The sequence below is a fragment of the Microcebus murinus genome, chromosome 29 (genome assembly GCF_040939455.1).
Source record: "Microcebus murinus isolate Inina chromosome 29, M.murinus_Inina_mat1.0, whole genome shotgun sequence".
NCBI lineage: Eukaryota > Metazoa > Chordata > Mammalia > Primates > Cheirogaleidae > Microcebus > Microcebus murinus.
The window spans coordinates 15,550,288-15,569,983 of NC_134132.1; the positions used below are offsets into that span (position 1 = coordinate 15,550,288).

Genomic DNA, 19,696 nt, shown 5'->3' on the forward strand with positions numbered 1-19,696 from the left:
AACATCATCCTCACTCTCCAGACCCCGAATCCCATCCTGAATGTCTTGCGACTCTGTTTCCTTTAGAGCCACCGGCCCCGATCTCTCCTGTCGAGCACTAGAGCTCTCACGGGGCGGATGAGAAGGGCTGCTCATGTTCTTTCCCGCTCCGCGACGACACGCATGGGTTGTGCTGATGCGCTGCACAGCCACGCCCATCACTAGGGCTGATTTTCATAGCCACACCCACCACCAGGGCTGATTTTCATACCCACACCCACCACCAGGGCTGATTTTCATAGCCACACCCACCACCAGGGCTGATTTTCGTAGCCACACCCATCACCAGGGCTGATTTTCATACCCACACCCACCACCAGGGCTGATTTTCATAGCCACACCCACCACCAGGGCTGATTTTCGTAGCCACACCCGTCACTAGGGCTGATTTTCACAGCCACGCCCACCACCAGGGCTGATTTTCATAGCCACACCCACCACCAGGGCTGATTTTCATAGCCACACCCATCACCAGGGCTGATTTTCATAGCCACGCCCACCACCAGGGCTGATTTTCATAGCCACGCCCACCACTAGGGCTGATTTTTCGGGGTAGGGCTTCTATTGTGCACATGCTCAGACATCCTGCTGGGGCTCCTTTTATGGAGAGATCTTGTTTTCGGGGAAACACGGTACCTGCTGAACCGTTAATTCCAAGCCTACTTTCCTTTCCCACCTAGAATGCCACCCGACCTGCAGACAGTGCCGTGGGCCGTCGGAATCGGACTGCATCTCCTGCCACCCTCACGCCTCGCTCAGCGGCGGGAGCTGCCGGACCGGCTGCCGAGAAGGGCAGTTCCTGGACCTCGCGGGACACTGTGCTGGTGAGTGGGTCCTTCGGGGTCCTCAGAATCACCGGGCAGCTGCTGGTTCTTCCTGCCAGGCCTGGGGGTTGGGAGTGGGGGTCTCTTGTTCTTTGTCCTCCAATGAGGACAAGCTCCTTTCCTCGGCGTGTTTGTCTTGTGTCTGGGTACTCCGCCCCCTGCTTCCCCTCGGCATTTAGCAAACACGTGTGTGTCTGAGTGGAGCTTCTAATAGCATTCTTGCAAGTCCATAAAACAATAACTTAGTGGTGTGGATGTGGAGAGAGAGGAACACTCCTGCACTGCTGGTGGAACTGCAAACTGGTGCAACCTCTGTGGAAAGCAATATGGAGACACCTAAAAACGATACAAGTGGATCCACCATTTGATCCAGCAATCCCACGACTGGGCATCTACCCAAAAGAACAAAAGTCACTCTATGAAAAAGACACCTGCACTCGAATGTTTACAGCAGCACGATTCACAATTGCAAAGCTGTGGAAACAACCCAGGTGCCCATCCATGCACGAGTGGATTAATAAAACGTGGTCTGTGCACACCACGGAGCACTACTCAGCTCTGAGAAACAGCGGTGACCCAGCACCTCTTGTGTGTTCCTGGCTGGAGCTGGAGCCCATCCTACTAAGGGAAGCGTCCCGAGAATGGAAACACAAGCACCACGTGCGCTCACCAGCAAACTGGTGTTGACGGATCAGCACCTAAGTGGACACACAGGAGTGACATCTGTCGGGTGTCGGGCAGGTGGGAGGGGAGGAGGGGACGGGTGTAGACAGACACGACGAGTGAGACGTGCACCGTCTGGGGGATGGGCACGCTTGAGGCTCTGACTCGAGGGGGGAGGGGGGCAAGGGCAATATACGTGACCTTGACATTTGTACCCCCATAATATGCTGAAATAAAATAAAAATGATAGAGCAACAACTTAGGATCTCATAGGAACGAAGGATGGAGTGATGGTGATGGTGCCTTTGTATACGTTGTGCAGCACCCTCTCGAGACAGCAAAATGTGTTTTCAAAATCCGTCACTCCAGAGACTTCCTCCCTCTCGTCCCTGTCACCTTCTCCCTCCTGCCTTGGAGAAGCTTTTCGCCGGCACAGAAATCTTGGGGAGATTAACCTAAAAAGGAGATTAGACAGTCTAGGTAACTGGCAGGTCCCCAAAGAAAAAAAGAAAAAATTTAAATAGTATTTAATTAAATTAAAGATTAAAATATAAAAAAAATACATATATATATGTAAAAAAAAAAAGGAGATCAGTTGTCTCAGGAAATGGGGATTTGTTTTTTCCCTCCTCTTTTTTTTTTTTTGAGACAGACTCTAGTTTGTTGCCCAGGCTAGAGTGAGTGCCGTGGCGTCAGCCTAGCTCACAGCAAACCTCCATCTCCTAGGCTCAAGCGATCCTCCTGCCTCAGCCTCCCTCCCGAGTAGCTGGGACTACAGGCCTGAGCCACCATGCCCGGCTCATTTTTTCTATATGTTTTAGTTGTCCAATTAATTTCTTTCTATTTATAGTAGAGTCGGGGTCTTGCTCTTGCTCAGGCTGGTCTCGAACTCCTGACCTCGAGCGATCCTCTGACCTCGGCCTCCCAGAGTGCTGGGATTACAGGCGTGAGCCACCGCGCCCGGCCTAATTATTGCTTTTAATAGCTCGGTAGCATGCCACTGTGTTTGTACAAAAAAATTGGTCATTTCTCATGGACGAGGGCCACAGAAGGCAGGAGGAGATTCACTGCCTGGTTCACGGTAGCTGGAATACGAGTTCCAGGGCTGCAGCTGAGACTGGATTTATTTTCCACGTTATTAAGGGCAATAATGGTGTGTTCATGGAGTTTTATACATTCCAAAGTATTTTCTCATTTCTCATTTGATCATTCCCAAGACACCTTCCTGCAGAACTAGGAATACTAGAATATTCCCATTTTTGTGGCCGGGCGCGGTGGATTACAGTGCCCGTATGTAATCCTAGCGCTCTGGGAGGCCGAGGCGGGAGGATCGCTCAAGGTCAGGAGTTCCAGACCAGCCTGAGCAAGAGGGAGACCCCCGTCTCTACTAAAAATACAAAGAAATTAATTGGCCAACTAAAATATATAGAGAGAAAAAATTAGCCGGGTGTGGTGGCGCGTGCCTGTAGTCCCAGCTACTAGGGAGGAGGCTGAGGCAGGAGGATCAAGTTAGCCCAGGAGTTGGAGGCTGCTGTGAGCGAGGCTGACGCCACGGCACTCACTCTAGCCCGGGTGACAGAGTGTGAGACTCTGTCTCAAAAAAAAAAAAATAAATAAAAATAAGAATTCCTGTTTTGTTTCCTGAGGAATTCAGAGCTCAGTGCCGTGCCAAACCAGCGCGTGGGTGGTGCTGGGTGGAACGAGGGGCTCGGATTAGGGTCCCTGGTGTCCGGTCTTGTCCCCTCTCTGCTGCATCACGTGGGAATGAATCCAAGGATCTCAGTGCGAGCTGCATTTCGGTTCTTGTCTCTTCTTTTTCACCTTCCTCTTTGTTCCGTCTGGCCCTGTTCTTCTATCTCTGTATTTTTTCAATTTTCTTGAGTCTTCTTTTTTGTTCCCCCTTAACACTTGCTTCTTCATTTTCCTTATCTTCTCTTTTTTTTTTTTCCATAATGCACTTTCGTTTCTTATTTCTCATCTTGTCACCCTATCTCTTACTGCTTGAACTGTGAATTGCATATCCGCTCTCTCTGCTGAACTTTCAGTGATTGCCTCTTCCTTTTTCTCCCGGCCTGTGTTTTATTCGAGAGATCGCAGTGTCTGCGGAGGGATGATTGAATAGTTCAAGGCACTTTTGTTTTGAGCTTTTCCTTTCAGTGACAAAAGGACATGCGCTAGGCTTAAATTGAGTCCTTCCTGAATGAGAAAAAGGAGAACTTGTATTTTTCTCCTCCGTGTGACTTCTACTAAACAACCGGGCGTGGCGGCTCATGCCTGTCACCCCAGCACTCTGGGAGGCCGAGGCGGGAGGATCGCTCGAGGTCAGGAGTTCGAGACCAGTCCGAGCAAGAGTGAGACTCCGCCCGTCTCTACCAAAAATAGAAAGAAATTAATTGGCCAACTAAAAATATATAGAAAAAATGAGCCGGGCGTGGTGGCGCATGCCTGTAGTCCCAGCTACTCGGGAGGAGGCTGAGGCAGGAGGATCGCTTGAGCCCAGGAGTTGGAGGTCGCTGTGAGCGAGGCTGACGCCACGGCAGTCACTGTAGCCCGGGCAACAAAGCGAGACTCTGTCTCAAAAAATAAATAACTAAATAAACAGAGATCCCTGAGATCACACAAATCCGCTAATGCTCGTTTATTGCACCCTCAAGGTGCCGCCGGGATCTGCCCACTGTCTCTTCAAAGCCTCCCCTGGTGGTTATCGGTTTTGCATCTGTCTGATTGCACGCCAGAGAGACTGCTGTCAGACTCGGCCAGCCCTCAGACCGCGGCCCACCTGCGGGTCCTGTCGGCGCCTGCCCGGGTTCAGAGCTCCGAGAGAGTTTGCTCTGGAGGGGAAGGGGCCCCGGCTGTTCAAATAAGGCAGCTTCGTGTTCTGGGTTTGCAGTCCCGACATTTAATCACGCGCTAGGTGGTCGCAAAGCACCCTCTTTTCTTCGTTTGCTCTCTCGGCTCTCAGAGCTTTTTGGGTTTCCCTTCGCACGCCCGGAGCTGTGCTCCTGGCACAGAGAAGAGAACAAAATGCGAGGCGTCGTGTGGACCCCACGAGCCAGGTCGGAAGGAAATCGCCTCCTCCTCGCCCTAGTTCCCTCCATGCGGTCATCGCTTCCTTTGCGGTTTACTGAAGGGCTGTGATGAGGGTTAACCGGGCCCCTGGGGTATCACGAATTGCTCCTAGCCTCGGCAAAGGCTGCTTGTCCTTCCAAGCTCCCCAAGTTCAGAGGAAGGTCAGGGGCTGTCCGTTTCTGTGCTGCTTCTGGAAGCATCCGCGTTTTTGAAGAGGATTCTTCCGGATTAACTTCCGTCGGAGCTATAGAGACCCCAGAAAGGGTTCTCGCGCCGGGGAGCCGGGGACGGGAGTGAGGTCTGCTTCTCCACCTAGGAACACAGCTGGATGATCGGGAATTAAGAAAGTATCGGCCGGGCGCATTTTTTTAAAAAGCTAAAACCATGGGTGTTGTCATGCTGTTAGCATTGTTTCACGGCAGTGTTTTATAATTTATTCATTGTTGTTTCTTAAGAAATTAGGAGATTGAAGGCTCCTTATACATGTTAAATTTGTATTTTCTCAGTCATAGTATCAATCTTCCCCCTCATTTTGGGAGGCAAATCAGACCCAGTGGAATTAAAGAAAACCAGGTTGTTTTAAATAGGCACAATTCTCCATGATACTCTGGCACCGTGCAAAATTCAAGGATTTGCCTTCAGGAGTTTGGGTCTCTTGACTGCGGAGTGCTTCATGTCGAGGAAAATTGAAGCCAAGGGCTCAAGCACAGAGTAGGAATAAGAATTCAAAAATACTTCTAGGCCGGGCGCGGTGGCTCACGCCTGTCATCCCAGCACTCTGGGAGGCCAAGGCAGGAGGATCGCTCGAGGTCAGGAGTTTGAAACCAGCCTGAGCAAGAGCGAGACCCCCATCTCTACTATAAATAGAAAGAAATTAATTGGCCAACTAAAAAAATATATATAGAAAAAATTAGCCAGGTATGCTCGTGCATGCCTGTCATCCTAGCTACTCGGGAGGAGGCTGAGGCAGGAGGATCGCTTGAGCCCAGGAGTTTGAAGTTGCTGTGAGCGAGGCTGACGCCACGGAACTCACTCTAGCCCGGGCGACAGAGCCAGACTCTGTCTCAAAAAAAAAAAAAAAAAAAAAAAAAAAAAGTATCACCGGGACCATAGAGAGAAGAAGACTTGCTTTAGGATATTTCAGAATCAGGCGATCTGTTTTACCAACGCGGATTTTGTTTAGTGAAAATATCTCTGGGAATCACCATCTCTGTCTACAAAGCCTTGGAATGAAACAAGACGTGTCTGGGCCCGGCGTGGTGCGTCGTTTGCGAGTGCCAGCGGGTGCTTTGCACCCTGCAGGGGCAGGTGGGGAGGCCCTGTGATCGGAACCCTCTCCTCTCAGAGATCTTGACTCCCTTTTCCTTTTGGTGGGTAATGTCGACGGAAAAAAAGCCAAACTCTGTAAAATAATTTTAAAGAGATTTATTCTGAGCCAAATTTGAGGACCACGACCCGGAGCCACTGCCTAGAGGCCTTGGGCAAGTGGACTCGCCGTGGCTGGGTCACAGTTCAGTTTTATACATTTTCAGAGAGACAGGGGTTACAGGCAAAGTCACAAATCAATATACATGAGAGGCATACATTGGTTTGGCCCAAAAAGGTGGGACATCTTGAAGCGGGGGCTTATGGGTTACAGGTGGGTTTAAAGATTCTTTGGCTGGCAATTGGCTGAGAGAGTTAGTCTTTATCTAGAAGACCAGAAAGGATATGCTTATTTTAAGATAAGGGTGTGAGCACTCTGGGAGGTCCAGGCAGGAGGACACTTTAAATTTACAATAGGCGCCTGCTAGGATGCTTTAAGATGGTTTAAATTTAAGAATAGGCATCTGCTAGGATGCCTGAGTTAAGACAGGGGCTTCTTATCTTTTAGGTGATGTTAATGCCACACCCGAGTCAGGTTGGGAAGTAAACCACTGCTTCGTTTGGTTAACAAAAGCCGCTTAGTGGGAATTTACCCTTTGTCAGCCTGACCCTGCTGGCCTCCTTAGGAAGGAGTTTTTAGCAAAAAATTAAGAGTTCAGTCCTCAGTAATTCGGGATCTGTGCATTTCCCCTTGCCTCTGGAATGAAGGGTGGGTGGTGAGTGCGACTTGAAGGGGGACTGACGCTCCAGAGCGGGACTGATGAAATTGCCACCTTCTAGAGCTGACCACAGTCAGGTTTCTTATTAAAGGACAACTGTTATGTGAGAGAGGGCAAGAGACAACGCTGTTTTGTGGCTCTAATCCCAGCTGGTGCAGCAGAGCCCCTGGGAACTCTGCATCGGGCCGTAACAACAACGTCTCGACGCGCAACTCTTCTTCCTGACTTTATCTCTGCCGTGTTTCCCCGAAAATGAGACAGGGTCTTCTATTTATTTTTGCTCAAGAAGACACCCTAGGGCTGAGTTCCAGGGCATGAGTTATTTTCACCTCGAAGCCTCAGCTTGCAGCAGGGACAGGATGGCCGGGACCCGACAGGGGGAGCCGACCTTATTGGTGGGGCTGCCCGCACCTTTCCCGTAACCTCTGGGACAACAGCTGTGACGACGGGGCGGATGAGAAGGGCTGCTCGTGTTCTTTCCCGCTCCGCGACGACACGCTTGGGTTGTGCAGATGCGCTGTGCAGCCACGCCCACCACTAGGGCTGATTTTCATAGCCACGCCCACCACTAGAGCTGATTTTCATAGCCACGCCCACCACCAGGGCTGGTTTTCATAGCCACGCCCACCAATAGGGCTGGTTTTCATAGCCATGCCCATCACCAGGACTGATTTTCATAGCCTCGCCTATCACTAGGGCTGATTTTCATAGCCACACCCATCTCTAGGGCTGATTTTCATAGCCACGCCCCTCAATAGGGCTGATTTTCATAGCCACGCCCATCACTAGGGCTGATTTTCATAGCCATGCCCATCACTAGGGCTGATTTTCATAGCCACGCCCATCACCAGGACTGATTTTCATAGCCTCGCCTATCACTAGGGCTGATTTTCATAGCCACGCCTACCAGTAGGGTGATTTTCATAGCCACACCCATCTCTAGGGCTGATTTTCATAGCCACGCCCCTCAATAGGGCTGATTTTCATAGCCACGCCCATCACTAGGGCTGATTTTCATAGCCACGCCCATGACTAGGGCTGATTTTCATAGCCACGCCCCGACTAGGGCTGATTTTCATAGCCACACCCATCTCTAGGGCTGATTTTCATAGCCACGCCCACCACTAGGGCTGATTTTCCTGGTAGGGCTTCTGTTTCCCAGGTGCTTAGACATCCTGCTGGGGCTTGTCTAAGGCTAGGGCTTTTTTTCAGGGAAACACGGATGTTAAGACAAAAATTCTACAGCGACTCAGTCCAGTTAACCCCAGCCCCTCCATCCCAAAGGCTTAGACTGGTGCACTGAGCACTTACGGCCATGTTTGGGAGAAGGAGCCTTGCGGGGGGCCCACTGCACCCCAGTTCTCAGGGCTCTGGGGGGGATGTTGGTCCTACTGGTCCTCCTGTTGGTCTGGCAGTTCTCCCTGTACCTGGAGCGACTATCCGTCACTCGGTGCTTTAGTACTCGAAGGTCGTTCAGTCGGAGAGGGATGAAAACTCAATCCGGGCCGGGCGAGGTGGCTCACACCTGTCATCCCAGCACTCTAGGAGGCCGAGGCCGGAGGATCGCTCATGGTCGGGAGTTCGAGACCAGCCTGAGCAAGAGCCAGACTTCCCCACCCCCGTCTCAACTATAAAAATAGAAAGAAATTAATTGGCCAACTAAAAATATATAGAAAAAATGAGCCGGGCGTGGTGGCTCACGCCTGTAATCCTAGCACCCTGGGAGGCCGAGGCCGGAGGATTGCTCGAGGTTGGGAGTTTGAAACCAGCCTGAGCAAGAGCGAGACCCCCATCTCTACTATAAAAATAGAAAGAAATTAATTGGCCAACTAATATATATAGAAAAAATGAGCCGGGCGTGGTGGCTCACGCCTGTCATCCTAGCACCCTAGCATCCTAGCACCCGATTTGCCTGCCGAGGCAGGCAAATCGCTCAAGGTCAGGCATTCAAGATGAGCCTGAGCAAGAGCGAGACTCCCCCTCTCTACTAAAATTAGAAAGAAATTAGCTGGACAGCTAAAAAATATATAGAAAAATAATTAGCCGGGCGTGGTGGCGCATGCCTGTAGTCCCAGCTACTCGGGAGGAGGCTGAGGCAGGAGGATCACTGGAGCCCAGGAGTTTGGGGTTGCTGTGAGCGAGGCTGACACCACGGCACTCACTCTAGCCCAAGCGACAGAGTGAGACTCTCTCTCAAAATAAAATAAAATAAAATAAAACTCAGTCCCTGTGCTGGACCTGGCCTGGGCGACAGAGTGAGACTCTGTCTCAAAATAAAATAAAATAAAATAAAATAATAAAATAAAATATAAAAGAAAAGAAAATAACTCAGTCCCTGTGCGGGGCCTGGCCTGGGCGACAGAGTGAGACTCTGTCTCAAAATAAAATAAAATAAAATAAAATAAAATAAAATAAAATAAAATAAAATAAAATAAAAAAAATAAAATATAAATAAAATTAAAATAAAATAAAATAAAATAAAATAAAATAAATAAATAAATAAATAAATAAAATAAAGCTCAGTCCCTGCGCTGGGCCTGGCCGTTTGCTGCAAATGTGAGACAGGTTCTGCAGGGCCCAGGCCTTGCTCTCCTGACGCCTGGTGTCCTTAGCCGGCTCGGCCGTCTGTGCCCCCGTGTCCGTAACCGGAACCCTTTCTTCCCCTGGGGGCACAGACCGGGCTCTGTGCTCACCAGCGCCCGTGCCCTCTCTCTGCCCTCCTGCTCCCTGCAGACTGCCACCCGCTGTGCCAGCTCTGCACCGCCAACCTCCACAGCCCTGACAGCAGCCTCTGCCTGCAGTGCTGGGACCCCGGCCACCTGCCGCTCGGGGACCTCTGCGTTCCCGCCTGCCCTTCCGGATACCACGAGCAGAGGGGAGCTTGTGAAAGTAAGTGCTGCCGGCCGGGCCGGGCGCGGTGGCTCACGCCTGTGGTCCCGGGACTCTGGGAGGCCGGGGCGGGAGGATCTCTCGAGGTCAGGAGTCGGAGACCAGCCTGAGCAAGAGCGAGACCCTGTCTCTACTAAAAAAAATAGAAAGAAATTAAATGGACAACTAAAAATATATAGAGAAAAAATTAGCCGGGCGTGGTGGCGCATGCCTGTAGTCCCAGCTACTCGGGAGGCTGAGGCAGGAGGATCGCTTGAGCTCAGGAGTTTGAGACCAGAAGTTGCCCGGCCATTTCCTGATAGCTCTTCTGTGTGTTCTTTAAGAGCCAAGGCCGGGTGCGGTGGCTCAGGCCTGTAATCCTAGCACTCTGGGAGGCCGAGGCGGGCGGATTGCTCGAGGTCAAGACCAGCCTGAGCAAGAGTGAGACCCCGTCTCTACTATAAATAGAAAGAAATTAATTGGACAACTGAAAATATATAGAAAAAATGAGCCGGGCATGGTGGCGCGTGCCTGTAGTCCCAGCTACTTGGGAGGCCTAGGCGGGAGGATCGCTCGAGGTCAGGAGTTCGAGACCAGCCTGAGCAAGAGTGAGACCCCCGTCTCTACTATAAATAGAAAGAAATTAATTGGACAACTGAAAATATATAGAAAAAATGAGCCGGGGGTGGTGGCCCATGCCTGTAGTCCCAGCTACTACTAGGGAGGAGGCTGAGGCAGGAGGATCGCTTGAGCCCAGGAGTCTGAGGTTGCTGTGAGCGAGGCTGACGCCACAGCACTCACTCTAGCCTGGGCGACAGAGTGAGACTCTGCCTCAAAACAACAAAGCAAAACAAAAAAACAGTAGGTGCTGCGGCCTCCCCGTGAGGGTCTCTCTGGGGCAGTGGCGGAGGCCGGGACTCCCGGAGGACAGCAGAAAGCGACTCCCCGAGGCTCCACAAGCCACACGGGCAGCAGACGCCCCCACGGCGGGGCCTTTTGTGGCCAGTGCTGGGGACGTGCCCTGGGCGGGCATCGGCCGCCGGGCGTGACTGTGTCTCTCCCTCCGCAGGGTGCCACTCCTCCTGCAGGGCCTGCCGCGGGCCCGGCCCCTTCTCCTGCTCCTCCTGCCAGGCCAGCCTCGTCCTGTCCCACCTGGGCACCTGCAGCCCCACCTGCTTCCCTGGGCACTACCTGGACGGCAGCCGCGCTTGCCAGCGTAGGTTCTCAGACGGCTGCCTCTCCCTCCCGGCCTGCCGGCCACGAAAGGGCCCGAGGTTCTCCCTTCTCCCTTCCCTGTCCCCGCCCGGTAGCCTTTGTTTCATTTTATTTCATTTTGTTTTGTTTCGTTTTATTTTATTTTGTTTCATTTTATTTCATTTTATTTTGTTTCATTTCATTTTATTTTATTTTGTTTCATTTTATTTTATTTTATTTCATTTCATTTTATTTCATTTTATTTTGTTTCATTTTGTTTCATTTTGTTTCATTTTATTTCATTTTATTTTGTTTCGTTTTATTTTATTTTATTTTGTTTCGTTTTATTTTATTTTATTTTGTTTCTTTTTATTTTATTTTGTTTCTTTTTATTTTATTTTATTTTGTTTTATTTCGTTTCATTTTATTTTGTTTCATTTTATTTTATTTTGTTTCATTTTATTTTATTTTGTTTCATTTTATTTTATTTTGTTTCATTTTATTTTGATTCACTTCATTTTATTTTATTTTGTTTCATTTTATTTTATTTTATTTTGTTTCATTTCATTTTATTTTATTTTGTTTCATTTTATTTTATTTTATTTTAGACGGAGTCTCACCCTGTTGCCCAGGCTAGAGTGAAAGTACATAGAAAAAAAATTAGCCGGGCGTGGTGGCGCATGCCTGTAGTCCCAGCTACTCGGGAGGAGGCTGAGGCAGGAGGATCGCTTGAGGCCAGGAGTTGGAGGTTGCTGTGAGCGAGGCTGACGCCACGGCACTCACTCTAGCCCGGGCGACAGAGCGAGACTCTGCCTCAAAAAAAAAGAACTAAGGCTCAAATTCTGAATTATAATTCCAGAGACCTTAGAGGAGGCGTCCTCAAACTGCGGCCCTCGGGCCACATGCGGGCGTTTTTGCCCGTTTTTTTTTTTTTTTTTTTTTTTTTTTACTTCAAAATAAGATCTGTGCCGTGTGCATAGGAATTTGTGCATCTTTTTTTTGTTGTTGTTTTTTTTTTAACTATAGTCGGGCCCTCTGAAGGTCTGAGGGTCGGTGAACAGGCCTCCCCCTGTTTAAAAAGTCTGAGGACCCCTGGTCTAGAATAAGCATAAACTCTGTTGCTAAGTCGCAGGGCGATTTGGATGTAGGGTTTCCATCTGGGGGGTTTGTCATTTATCTTCTCTGGAAAATAAGGTTGCCCTTTCTTGTTCCGGAAAATCAAACGAGTATCTGTTTCCGTGGATCACAGGGTTAGGGTTGACAAGCCGGGCGGGGCGGGGCGGGGCTGGCTGCCGTGCTGCAGGTGTCTGGGTGCGTCCCTGCCTGCGTCCTAACCACCTGATCCTTTCCTTCCCCGCCCTCTGTCTGCTCAGCCTGCGGCCCCCACTGCCACAGCTGCGACGGCCCGGCCAGCTGCACCTCCTGCCGGGACCCCCACAAGGTCCTGCTCTTCGGGGAGTGCCGGGACGAGGGCTGCCCCCCGCAGCACTACCTCGACTTCCCCACCAACACCTGCAAAGGTGAAGCTCCAGCCCCCGCGACAAAGTGGGACCCTCTCAAAAACAAAACAAAACGAAAACAGAGGGAAAGAACACACCTATCTTTCTTTTCTTTCTTTCTTTCTTTCTTTCTTTCTCTTTCTTTTTCTCTCTTTCTCTCTTTTTCTTTCTCTCTCTCTTTTGCTTTCTTCCTCTCTTTCTTTCTCTCCCTCTCTCTCTCTTTCTTTCTTTCTCTCTTCTTTCTTCCTTTCTTTCTTTCTTTTTCTTTCTTTCTCTCTTTTTCTTTCTCTCTCTCTTGCTTTCTCTTTCTTTCTTCCTCTCTCTCTCTTTCTTTCTCTCTTCTTTCTTTTTCTTTCTTTCTTTCTTTCTTTTTCTTTCTCTCTTTTTCTTTCTCTCTTTCTCTCTCTCTCTCTTTCTTTCTTTCTTTTTCTTTCTCTCTCTCTTTCTTTCTCTCTTTCTTTCTCTCTTTCTTTCTTTCTTTCCTTTCTTTCAGCATATTATGGGGGTACAAATGTCAAGGTCACGTACATTGCCCCTGCCCCCCACCGCCCCCCACAAGTCAGAGCTTCAGGCGTGCCCATCCCCCAGACGGTGCACGTCTCACTCGTCCTGTCTGTCTACACCCGTCCCCTCCTCCCCTCCCACCTGCCCGACACCCGACAGATGTCACTCCTGTGTGTCCACTTAGGTGCTGATCCGTCAACACCAGTTTGCTGGTGAGCGCAGGTGGTGCTTGTGTTTCCGTTCTTGGGACGCTTCCCTTAGTAGGATGGGCTCCAGCTCCAGCCAGGAACACACGAGAGGTGCTGGGTCACCGCTGTTTCTCAGAGCTGAGTAGTGCTCCGTGGTGTGCACAGACCACGTTTTATCAATCCACTCGTGCATGGATAGGCACTTGGGTTGTTTAACACATTTTTCTTGATCTTACATATTTCCCCTCTTCCTTCCCTTCTCCTTCCTCATCTCCCTGCATCCCTCTTGCTCTGGCAGAGAAACCGGAGCCCCGGTGTGTAGGTCAAACGTCTGTCCGGTAAACGCGGGATGCTTTCAGGCCCTGCAAAATTGCACGCGTTCCATCCCGAGAAATCCTACTTGGTTGGGTGGACGGAAAAAAAAATCCAAACCCTGAAATATTTGAAAGAAGTTTATTCTGAGCCAAACTTGAGGACCACGACCCGGAGCCACTGCCAAGAGGCCTTGGGCAAGTGGGCTCGCCCTGGCTGGGTCACGGTTCGGTTTTATGCATTTTCAGAGAGACAGGGGTTTACGGGCAAAGTCACAAATCAATACACGAGAGGCAGACATTGGTTCGGCCCAAAAAGGTGGAACATCTCCAAGCCTAGGCTTACAGGTTACAGGTGGGTTTAAAGATTTCTTGGCTGGCAATTGGCTGAGAGAGTTAGACTTTATCTAGAAGACCAGAAAGGATACCCTTAATTTAAGATAACTGTGTGAGCACTCTGGGAGGTCAGGCAGGAGGGTGTTTTAAATTTATGATAGGCATCTGCTAGGATGCTTGAGTTAAGATAGGGCCTTCCCATTATCTTTTAGGTGATGTTAATGCCATACCTGAATCAGGTTGGGAAGTCAGCCACCGGTTTATTTGGTTAACAAAAGCCGCTCAGTGGGAATTGACCATTTGTCAGCCTGACCCAGCTGGCCTCCTTGGGAAGGAGTTTTGAGCAAAAGAAAAAGATCAGAGTTCAGTCCTCAGTTGTCAACTCGGGTGGTCCACTGAGCTCCAAACCACAGAAGCTTGTCTGGTTTTTTTCCTTCTAACCAGGGGCTGTCAGTGTGTGGTGGAAAACAAGATTACCACAAATCCGGCCTGTTGTCAATGATTTCATAGCTGTGTCGGCAGTTTCCAGGGCTCTGTTTTAGTGGGATTAACCTGGGAAATCTTCTTGGAAGCACGTGCACGGACTTGCAGGTTTACCTGCTCCTGCATTACGTAGAAATAATATTGTATCCAGTTAGAGAAAAGGTGACTAAGGAGAGGTTTCCTCAGCTTCTTAGTGCCAAAAGGAGGAGGGATTGAGGTGGCCCTGAGGGGAGACATGTCCCCTACGGAAAACAATCCAGCAGCAAACATTTATTGAGCTGTTGCTACCGTGTTTTCCCGAAAATAACACAGGGTCTCATGTTTATTTTTCCTCCAGAAGACACCCCAGGGCTTATTTTCAGGGGATGTGTTATTTTTTTTTTAAGTACGGTACAACCATCTACACTGATTCAAATACAGTGAAGGCGTCTTCTTCTGGAACATCATCCTCACTCTCCAGACCCCGAATCCCATCCCGAATGTCTTGCGACTCTGTTTCCTTTAGAGCCACCGGCCCCGATCTCTCCTGTCGAGCACTAGAGCTCTCACGGGGCGGATGAGAAGGGCTGCTCGTGTTCTTTCCCGCTCCTCGACGACACGCATGGGTTGTGCAGGTGCGCTGAGCAGCCACGCCGTTACTAGGGCTGATTTTCATAGCCATGCCCATCACCAGGGCTGATTTTCATAACCACGCCCATCACTAGGGCTGATTTTCACAGCCGCGCCCATCACTGGGGCTTATTTCCATAGCCACGCCCATCATGGGCTGATATTTTCATGGCCACACCCATCACTAGGGCTGATTTTTTTTTCATAGCCACGCCCACCACTAGAGCTGTTTTCAGGTTAGGGCTTCTATTGGGTGCACTCTTAGACATGGGTGGGTCTTATTTTCCGGGAAACATGGTATTCCGCCAGGCACTGTGCTAAATTCTTTACCTTCATTATTTCATTTAATCTTCGCAATAGCCCTATGCAGTAGGTTCTCTTTCTATCCCTGTTTTAGAGATGGTAAATCTGAGGTTCAAAAGTTTCAGGACAGAGTGTAGGATAAAGCCACGATTTTGAGTACAGATTTGCCGCACTCTTTCAAAACCCACGAACTTAACCGTGCCATCTCAGCCCCACTTCTTAGTGTGGAGGGTTCACCTTATCAGCCAGAACACTGGCTCCCCAACGTGAGTTTTCTGGCTGCATCGGAAATGCCTGGGCCATTAAAGACAACAGCAGGCTGGGCACGGCAGCTCACGCCTGTCATCCTAGCTCTCTGGGAGGCCGAGGCAGGAGGATCGCTCAAGGTCAGGAGTTCGAGACCAGCCTGAGCAAGAGCAAGACCCCCATCTCTACTAAAAAATAGAAAGAAATTAATTGGCCAACTAATATATATAGAATAAAAAATTAGCCGGGCATGGTGGCGCATGCCTATAGTCCCATCTACTTGGGTGGAGGCCGAGGCAGGAGGATCGCTTGAGCCCAGGAGTCTGAGGTTGCTGTGAGCTAGACTGATGCCACAACACTCACTCTAGCCTGGGAAAATACAAAAAAAATAAAAAGACAACAGCATACCCTGGCTGGAGCTGGAGCCCATCCTACTAAGGGAAGCGTCCCGAGAATGGAAACACAAGCACCACGTGCGCTCACCAGCAAACTGGTGTTGACGGATCAGCACCTAAGTGGACACACAGGAGTGACATCTGTCGGGTGTCGGGCAGGTGGGAGGGGAGGAGGGGACGGGTGTAGACAGACAGGACGAGTGAGACGTGCACTGTCTGGGGGATGGGCACGCTTGAGGCTCTGACTCGAGGGGCGAGGGGAGGCCAAGGGCAATATACGTGACCTTGACACTTGTACCCCCACAATATGCTGGAAATAAAATAAAATGAAAAATAACAGCAATAGCGACACCATCCGTAATGATCATAGCAAGGAAAGCAATGATGGCAGCAAAACGGGGTTTCCCATACCCCGTCCTGCCCGTTGCGGGAAGGAGCAACGGGCTCCCGTTCTGCAGACTCTGGGCCCCGGCCGGCCGACCCAAGGACGACTGGCTTGGGGAGGAGGAGCGGGTGGCCAGGCGGGGACAGGTGGCCGGGCGGGGGCAGGTGGCCGGGTGGGGCGGGTCTCAGGCAGACTCTCCTTGCAGAGTGCGACTGGAGCTGCGAGGCTTGCAGCGGGCCGCTGGGCACGGACTGCCTGGGCTGCATGGACGGGCTCGTGCTGCAGGATGGGGCCTGCGTGGAGCCGTGCGGGGCGTCACGCTACCGGGACGGCGGCGGCCTCTGCAGAAGTAAGTCCCCCCGGAGGGGGCCCCTCTCCCCGCCCGGCGAGCGCGCGTGTGGTCGGAATATCCCGGACTCGGAAATGTTTGCGAGAAGGTTACCCTAAGCCAGGTTTGGGGACCGCGACCCTGGGAGCCACTGCCGAGGGGCCGAGGGCAAGAGGGCTCGCCGGGGCCCGGTCACGGTTTGGGATTTTTTTTGTTTGTGAGACAGAGTCTCACTGTGTGGCCCGGGCTAGAGTGAGTGCTGTGGCGTCAGCCTCGCTCACAGCAACCTCAGACTCCTGGGCTCCAGCGATCCTCCCTCCTCAGCATCCTCCCGAGTGGCTGGGACTACAGGCATGCGCCACCGTGCCTGGCTCATTTTTTTCTATATATATTAGTTGGCCGATTAATTTCTTTCTATTTTTAGTAGAGACGGGGGTCTCGCTCTTGCTCAGGCTGGTTTCGAGCTCCTGACCTCGAGCAATCCTCCCGCCTCGGCCTCCCAGAGTGCCAGGATGTGACAGGCGTGAGCCACCGCTCCCGGCCTGCACGTTATTTCAATCATCATAACTACAGATAATGGATTTCACGAGTGTCATTTTTTTCCCAATAATTATAACATTTTAGTTTACAAAAACAATTAAGCCACTAATTAAGCAGTTAAAGCCCCTCATACTTTTTTTTTAAAGTGGGGCGCTGCGTACAACACTTTCCTCTGTGAAGAGGGACCAAAGGAAATTTAGGTTAAGTGTGTAGATTGGCTCCTTTTCCCGTGGGCGGCACAAACTCTGCAGGCTCTTGCAGGAGATTATTTCTTCCCGCTCGCTGGAATGAATGCAGGTAGGTTCAGCGCTGCTTTGTGTCACCTGACAATCTTTCGGGTGGGTCTCTACGAGGTGCTCTCCTTGCACCCCCAGGGGAAGGGCTGGGCAGACTGGGGAAAACTCGAGAGCCGTCTGAAAGGAGTTAGATTGCTCTCCGCCCAGGGCGGTGGCCGGGCCGTGGGTCTCGGTGCCGTTTTGCAGGGAGGAGCTCTGAAGCTCAGAGAGGTGGAGGAGCGGGTCCCAGGCCACCCAGCCGGCTGGGATCGGAGTCACCAGCAGAGCCAGGCTCCGGGGCCGCCGTGACAGTGCTCTGCCCAGGACACCCGGCTGTGCCGTCTTGCCGGGAAGACCGGGCCCCCCTGGGAAGGCCACAGGTGTCCCGGCTCACCCCGCTTGTGTCTTTCAGGCTGTGGCAGCCACTGTCTGCAGTGCCAGGGCCCCCAGGAGTGCAGCCGCTGTGAGCCGCCCTTTCTCCTGCTGGGAGCCCGGTGTGTGCCCGAGTGCGGGCAGGGCCACTGGGCGGACCTCGCCGAGCAGCGCTGCACAGGTAACGGGGACGTGGGGGCGGCGGCAGGCCGGCCGGTCCCCGGCGCTGGCTCGGGGGTAGCCAGAGCGTCCCGGACTGGACGCAGAGAGAGAGAGGCCAGCGCGCGGCCCGAGCGGCGGGTGGGTCTCCGTGCATGTCTGCCGCCTGTTGGCCAACCTCCTCGAGATGCGCTCAGGGCTGCGGCCGCACGGCGGTCTGCGCTGCGGGTGGACGGCGCGTCTGTCCTGCTCGTGGGTGACGGGGACAGCTTGGAAACCGCGAGAGCTCGTTTCGCTTCACAGGCGGCTTTAGGGAAATAGCTGTGCGAACTCCTACTGAGGGCGTGTTGGAAGGTCACAGATTCGTGGTGATGTATTAGCTGGACGAGCACACTGCCGCCGCGGAGATGAAAGTGTGAGAGTAAAAGCTTTGGCTGTCGGCTACAGTCGGCGCTTGGCTGTGCGCCTTCATGTCACGGCTGTTGGCTACAGTCAGCACTCGGCTGTGCGCCTTCGTGTCACGGCTGTCGGCTACAGTCGGCGCTCGGCTGTGCGCCTTCGTGTCTCGGCTGTCGGCTACAGTCAACAGTCAGCTGTGCACCTTCATACCACGGCTGTTGGCTACAGTTGATGCTCGGCTGTGCGCCTTCGTGTCGTGGCTGTCGGCTACAGTCGACGCTCGGCTGTACACCTTCATACCACGGCTGTTGGCTACAGTCGATGCTCGGCTGTGCGCCTTCGTGTCTCGGCTGTCGGCTACAGTCGACGCTCGGCTGTGCACCTTCATGCCATGGCTGTCGGCTACAATCGACGCTCGGCTGTGTGCATCCATCTGTGGGTGTCAGCTACAGTCGATGCTCGGCTGTGCCCCTTCATACCACGGCTGTCGGCTACAATCGACACTCGGCTGTGTGCCTTCATCTGTGGCTGTCGGCTACAGTCGACGCTCAGCTGTGTGCATCCATCTGTGGGTGTCAGCTACAGTCGACGCTCAGCTGTGTGCATCCATCTGTGGGTGTCAGCTACAGTCGACGCTCAGCTGTGTGCATCCATCTGTGGGTGTCAGCTACAGTCGACGCTCAGCTGTGTGCATCCATCTGTGGGTGTCAGCTACAGTCGACGCTCAGCTGTGTGCATCCATCTGTGGGTGTCGACTATAGTGGACGCTCGGCTGTGCCCCTTCATATCATGGCTGTTGGCTAAAGTCGACGCCCGGCTGTGCGCGTCCATCTGTGGCTGTCGGCTACAGTCAACCCTCGTACCAAGGTGGTTAAGTATCTGGCTCTCCTCGTGCATTTAAAATCTTACTGCTAGTCCCGCTGACAACAGTCACCATCACCATCGTCGCAGGCACAGTGGTGGTGGCTCGACCGAGCCCCTTCTGTGCGCCAGGCACTGTTCTAGCCACATCATAGCACGTGTCATCTTCCCAACAATCGCTTGCACTCAGTGCTGTTACTATGCCTTTTTTTTTTTTTTTTTTTGAGACAGAGTCTCACTCTGTCACCCAGGCTAGAGTGAGTGCCATGGCGTCAGCCTCGCTCACAGCAACCTCAAACTCCTGGGCTCAAGCAATCCTCCTGCCTCAGCCTCCTCCCGAGTAGCTGGGACTACAGGCATGCGCCACCACGCCCGGCTATTTTTTTTCTATATATATTTTTAGTTGGCCAGCTAGTTTCTTTCTATTTTTCAGTAGAGACGGGGTCTCGCTCTTGCTCAGGCTGGTCTCCAACTCCTGACCTCGAGCGATCCTCCCGCCTCGGCCTCCCAGAGTGCTGGGGTGACAGGCGTGAGCCACAGCCGCGCCCGGCCACTATGCCCATTTTTAAGAGGAGAAAACCACGGTGCAGACTGCTCACCCCTGCCCAGGGTCGGCTGCTGGCGACAGGTAGAGGAGGAAGGAGGGTCAGAAAGCGCCCGTGCTCTTAGTCCCCCGAAGTGTCCTCCCGTGCAAATCGCTGTGGTGAACTCTTCAAACAGTCCATGCGCCACATTTTTGGGGTGGCATCCAGTGAGGCAGGG

At 51.9% G+C, this 19,696-nt stretch overlaps 1 protein-coding gene across 1 annotated transcript in view; it reads left to right on the forward strand.

Moving 5' to 3' along the window:
- FRAS1 (Fraser extracellular matrix complex subunit 1) overlaps positions 1-19,696 on the forward strand; it is a 293,078-nt gene that overhangs the window by 172,301 nt on the left and 101,081 nt on the right. Inside the window, exons 20-25 of the mRNA XM_075998690.1 lie at positions 720-863; positions 9,413-9,568; positions 10,617-10,763; positions 12,115-12,261; positions 16,206-16,349; positions 17,556-17,696. Coding sequence (XP_075854805.1) covers positions 720-863; positions 9,413-9,568; positions 10,617-10,763; positions 12,115-12,261; positions 16,206-16,349; positions 17,556-17,696 — 879 coding nt within the window. The remainder of the gene's footprint in view (positions 1-719; positions 864-9,412; positions 9,569-10,616; positions 10,764-12,114; positions 12,262-16,205; positions 16,350-17,555; positions 17,697-19,696) is intronic.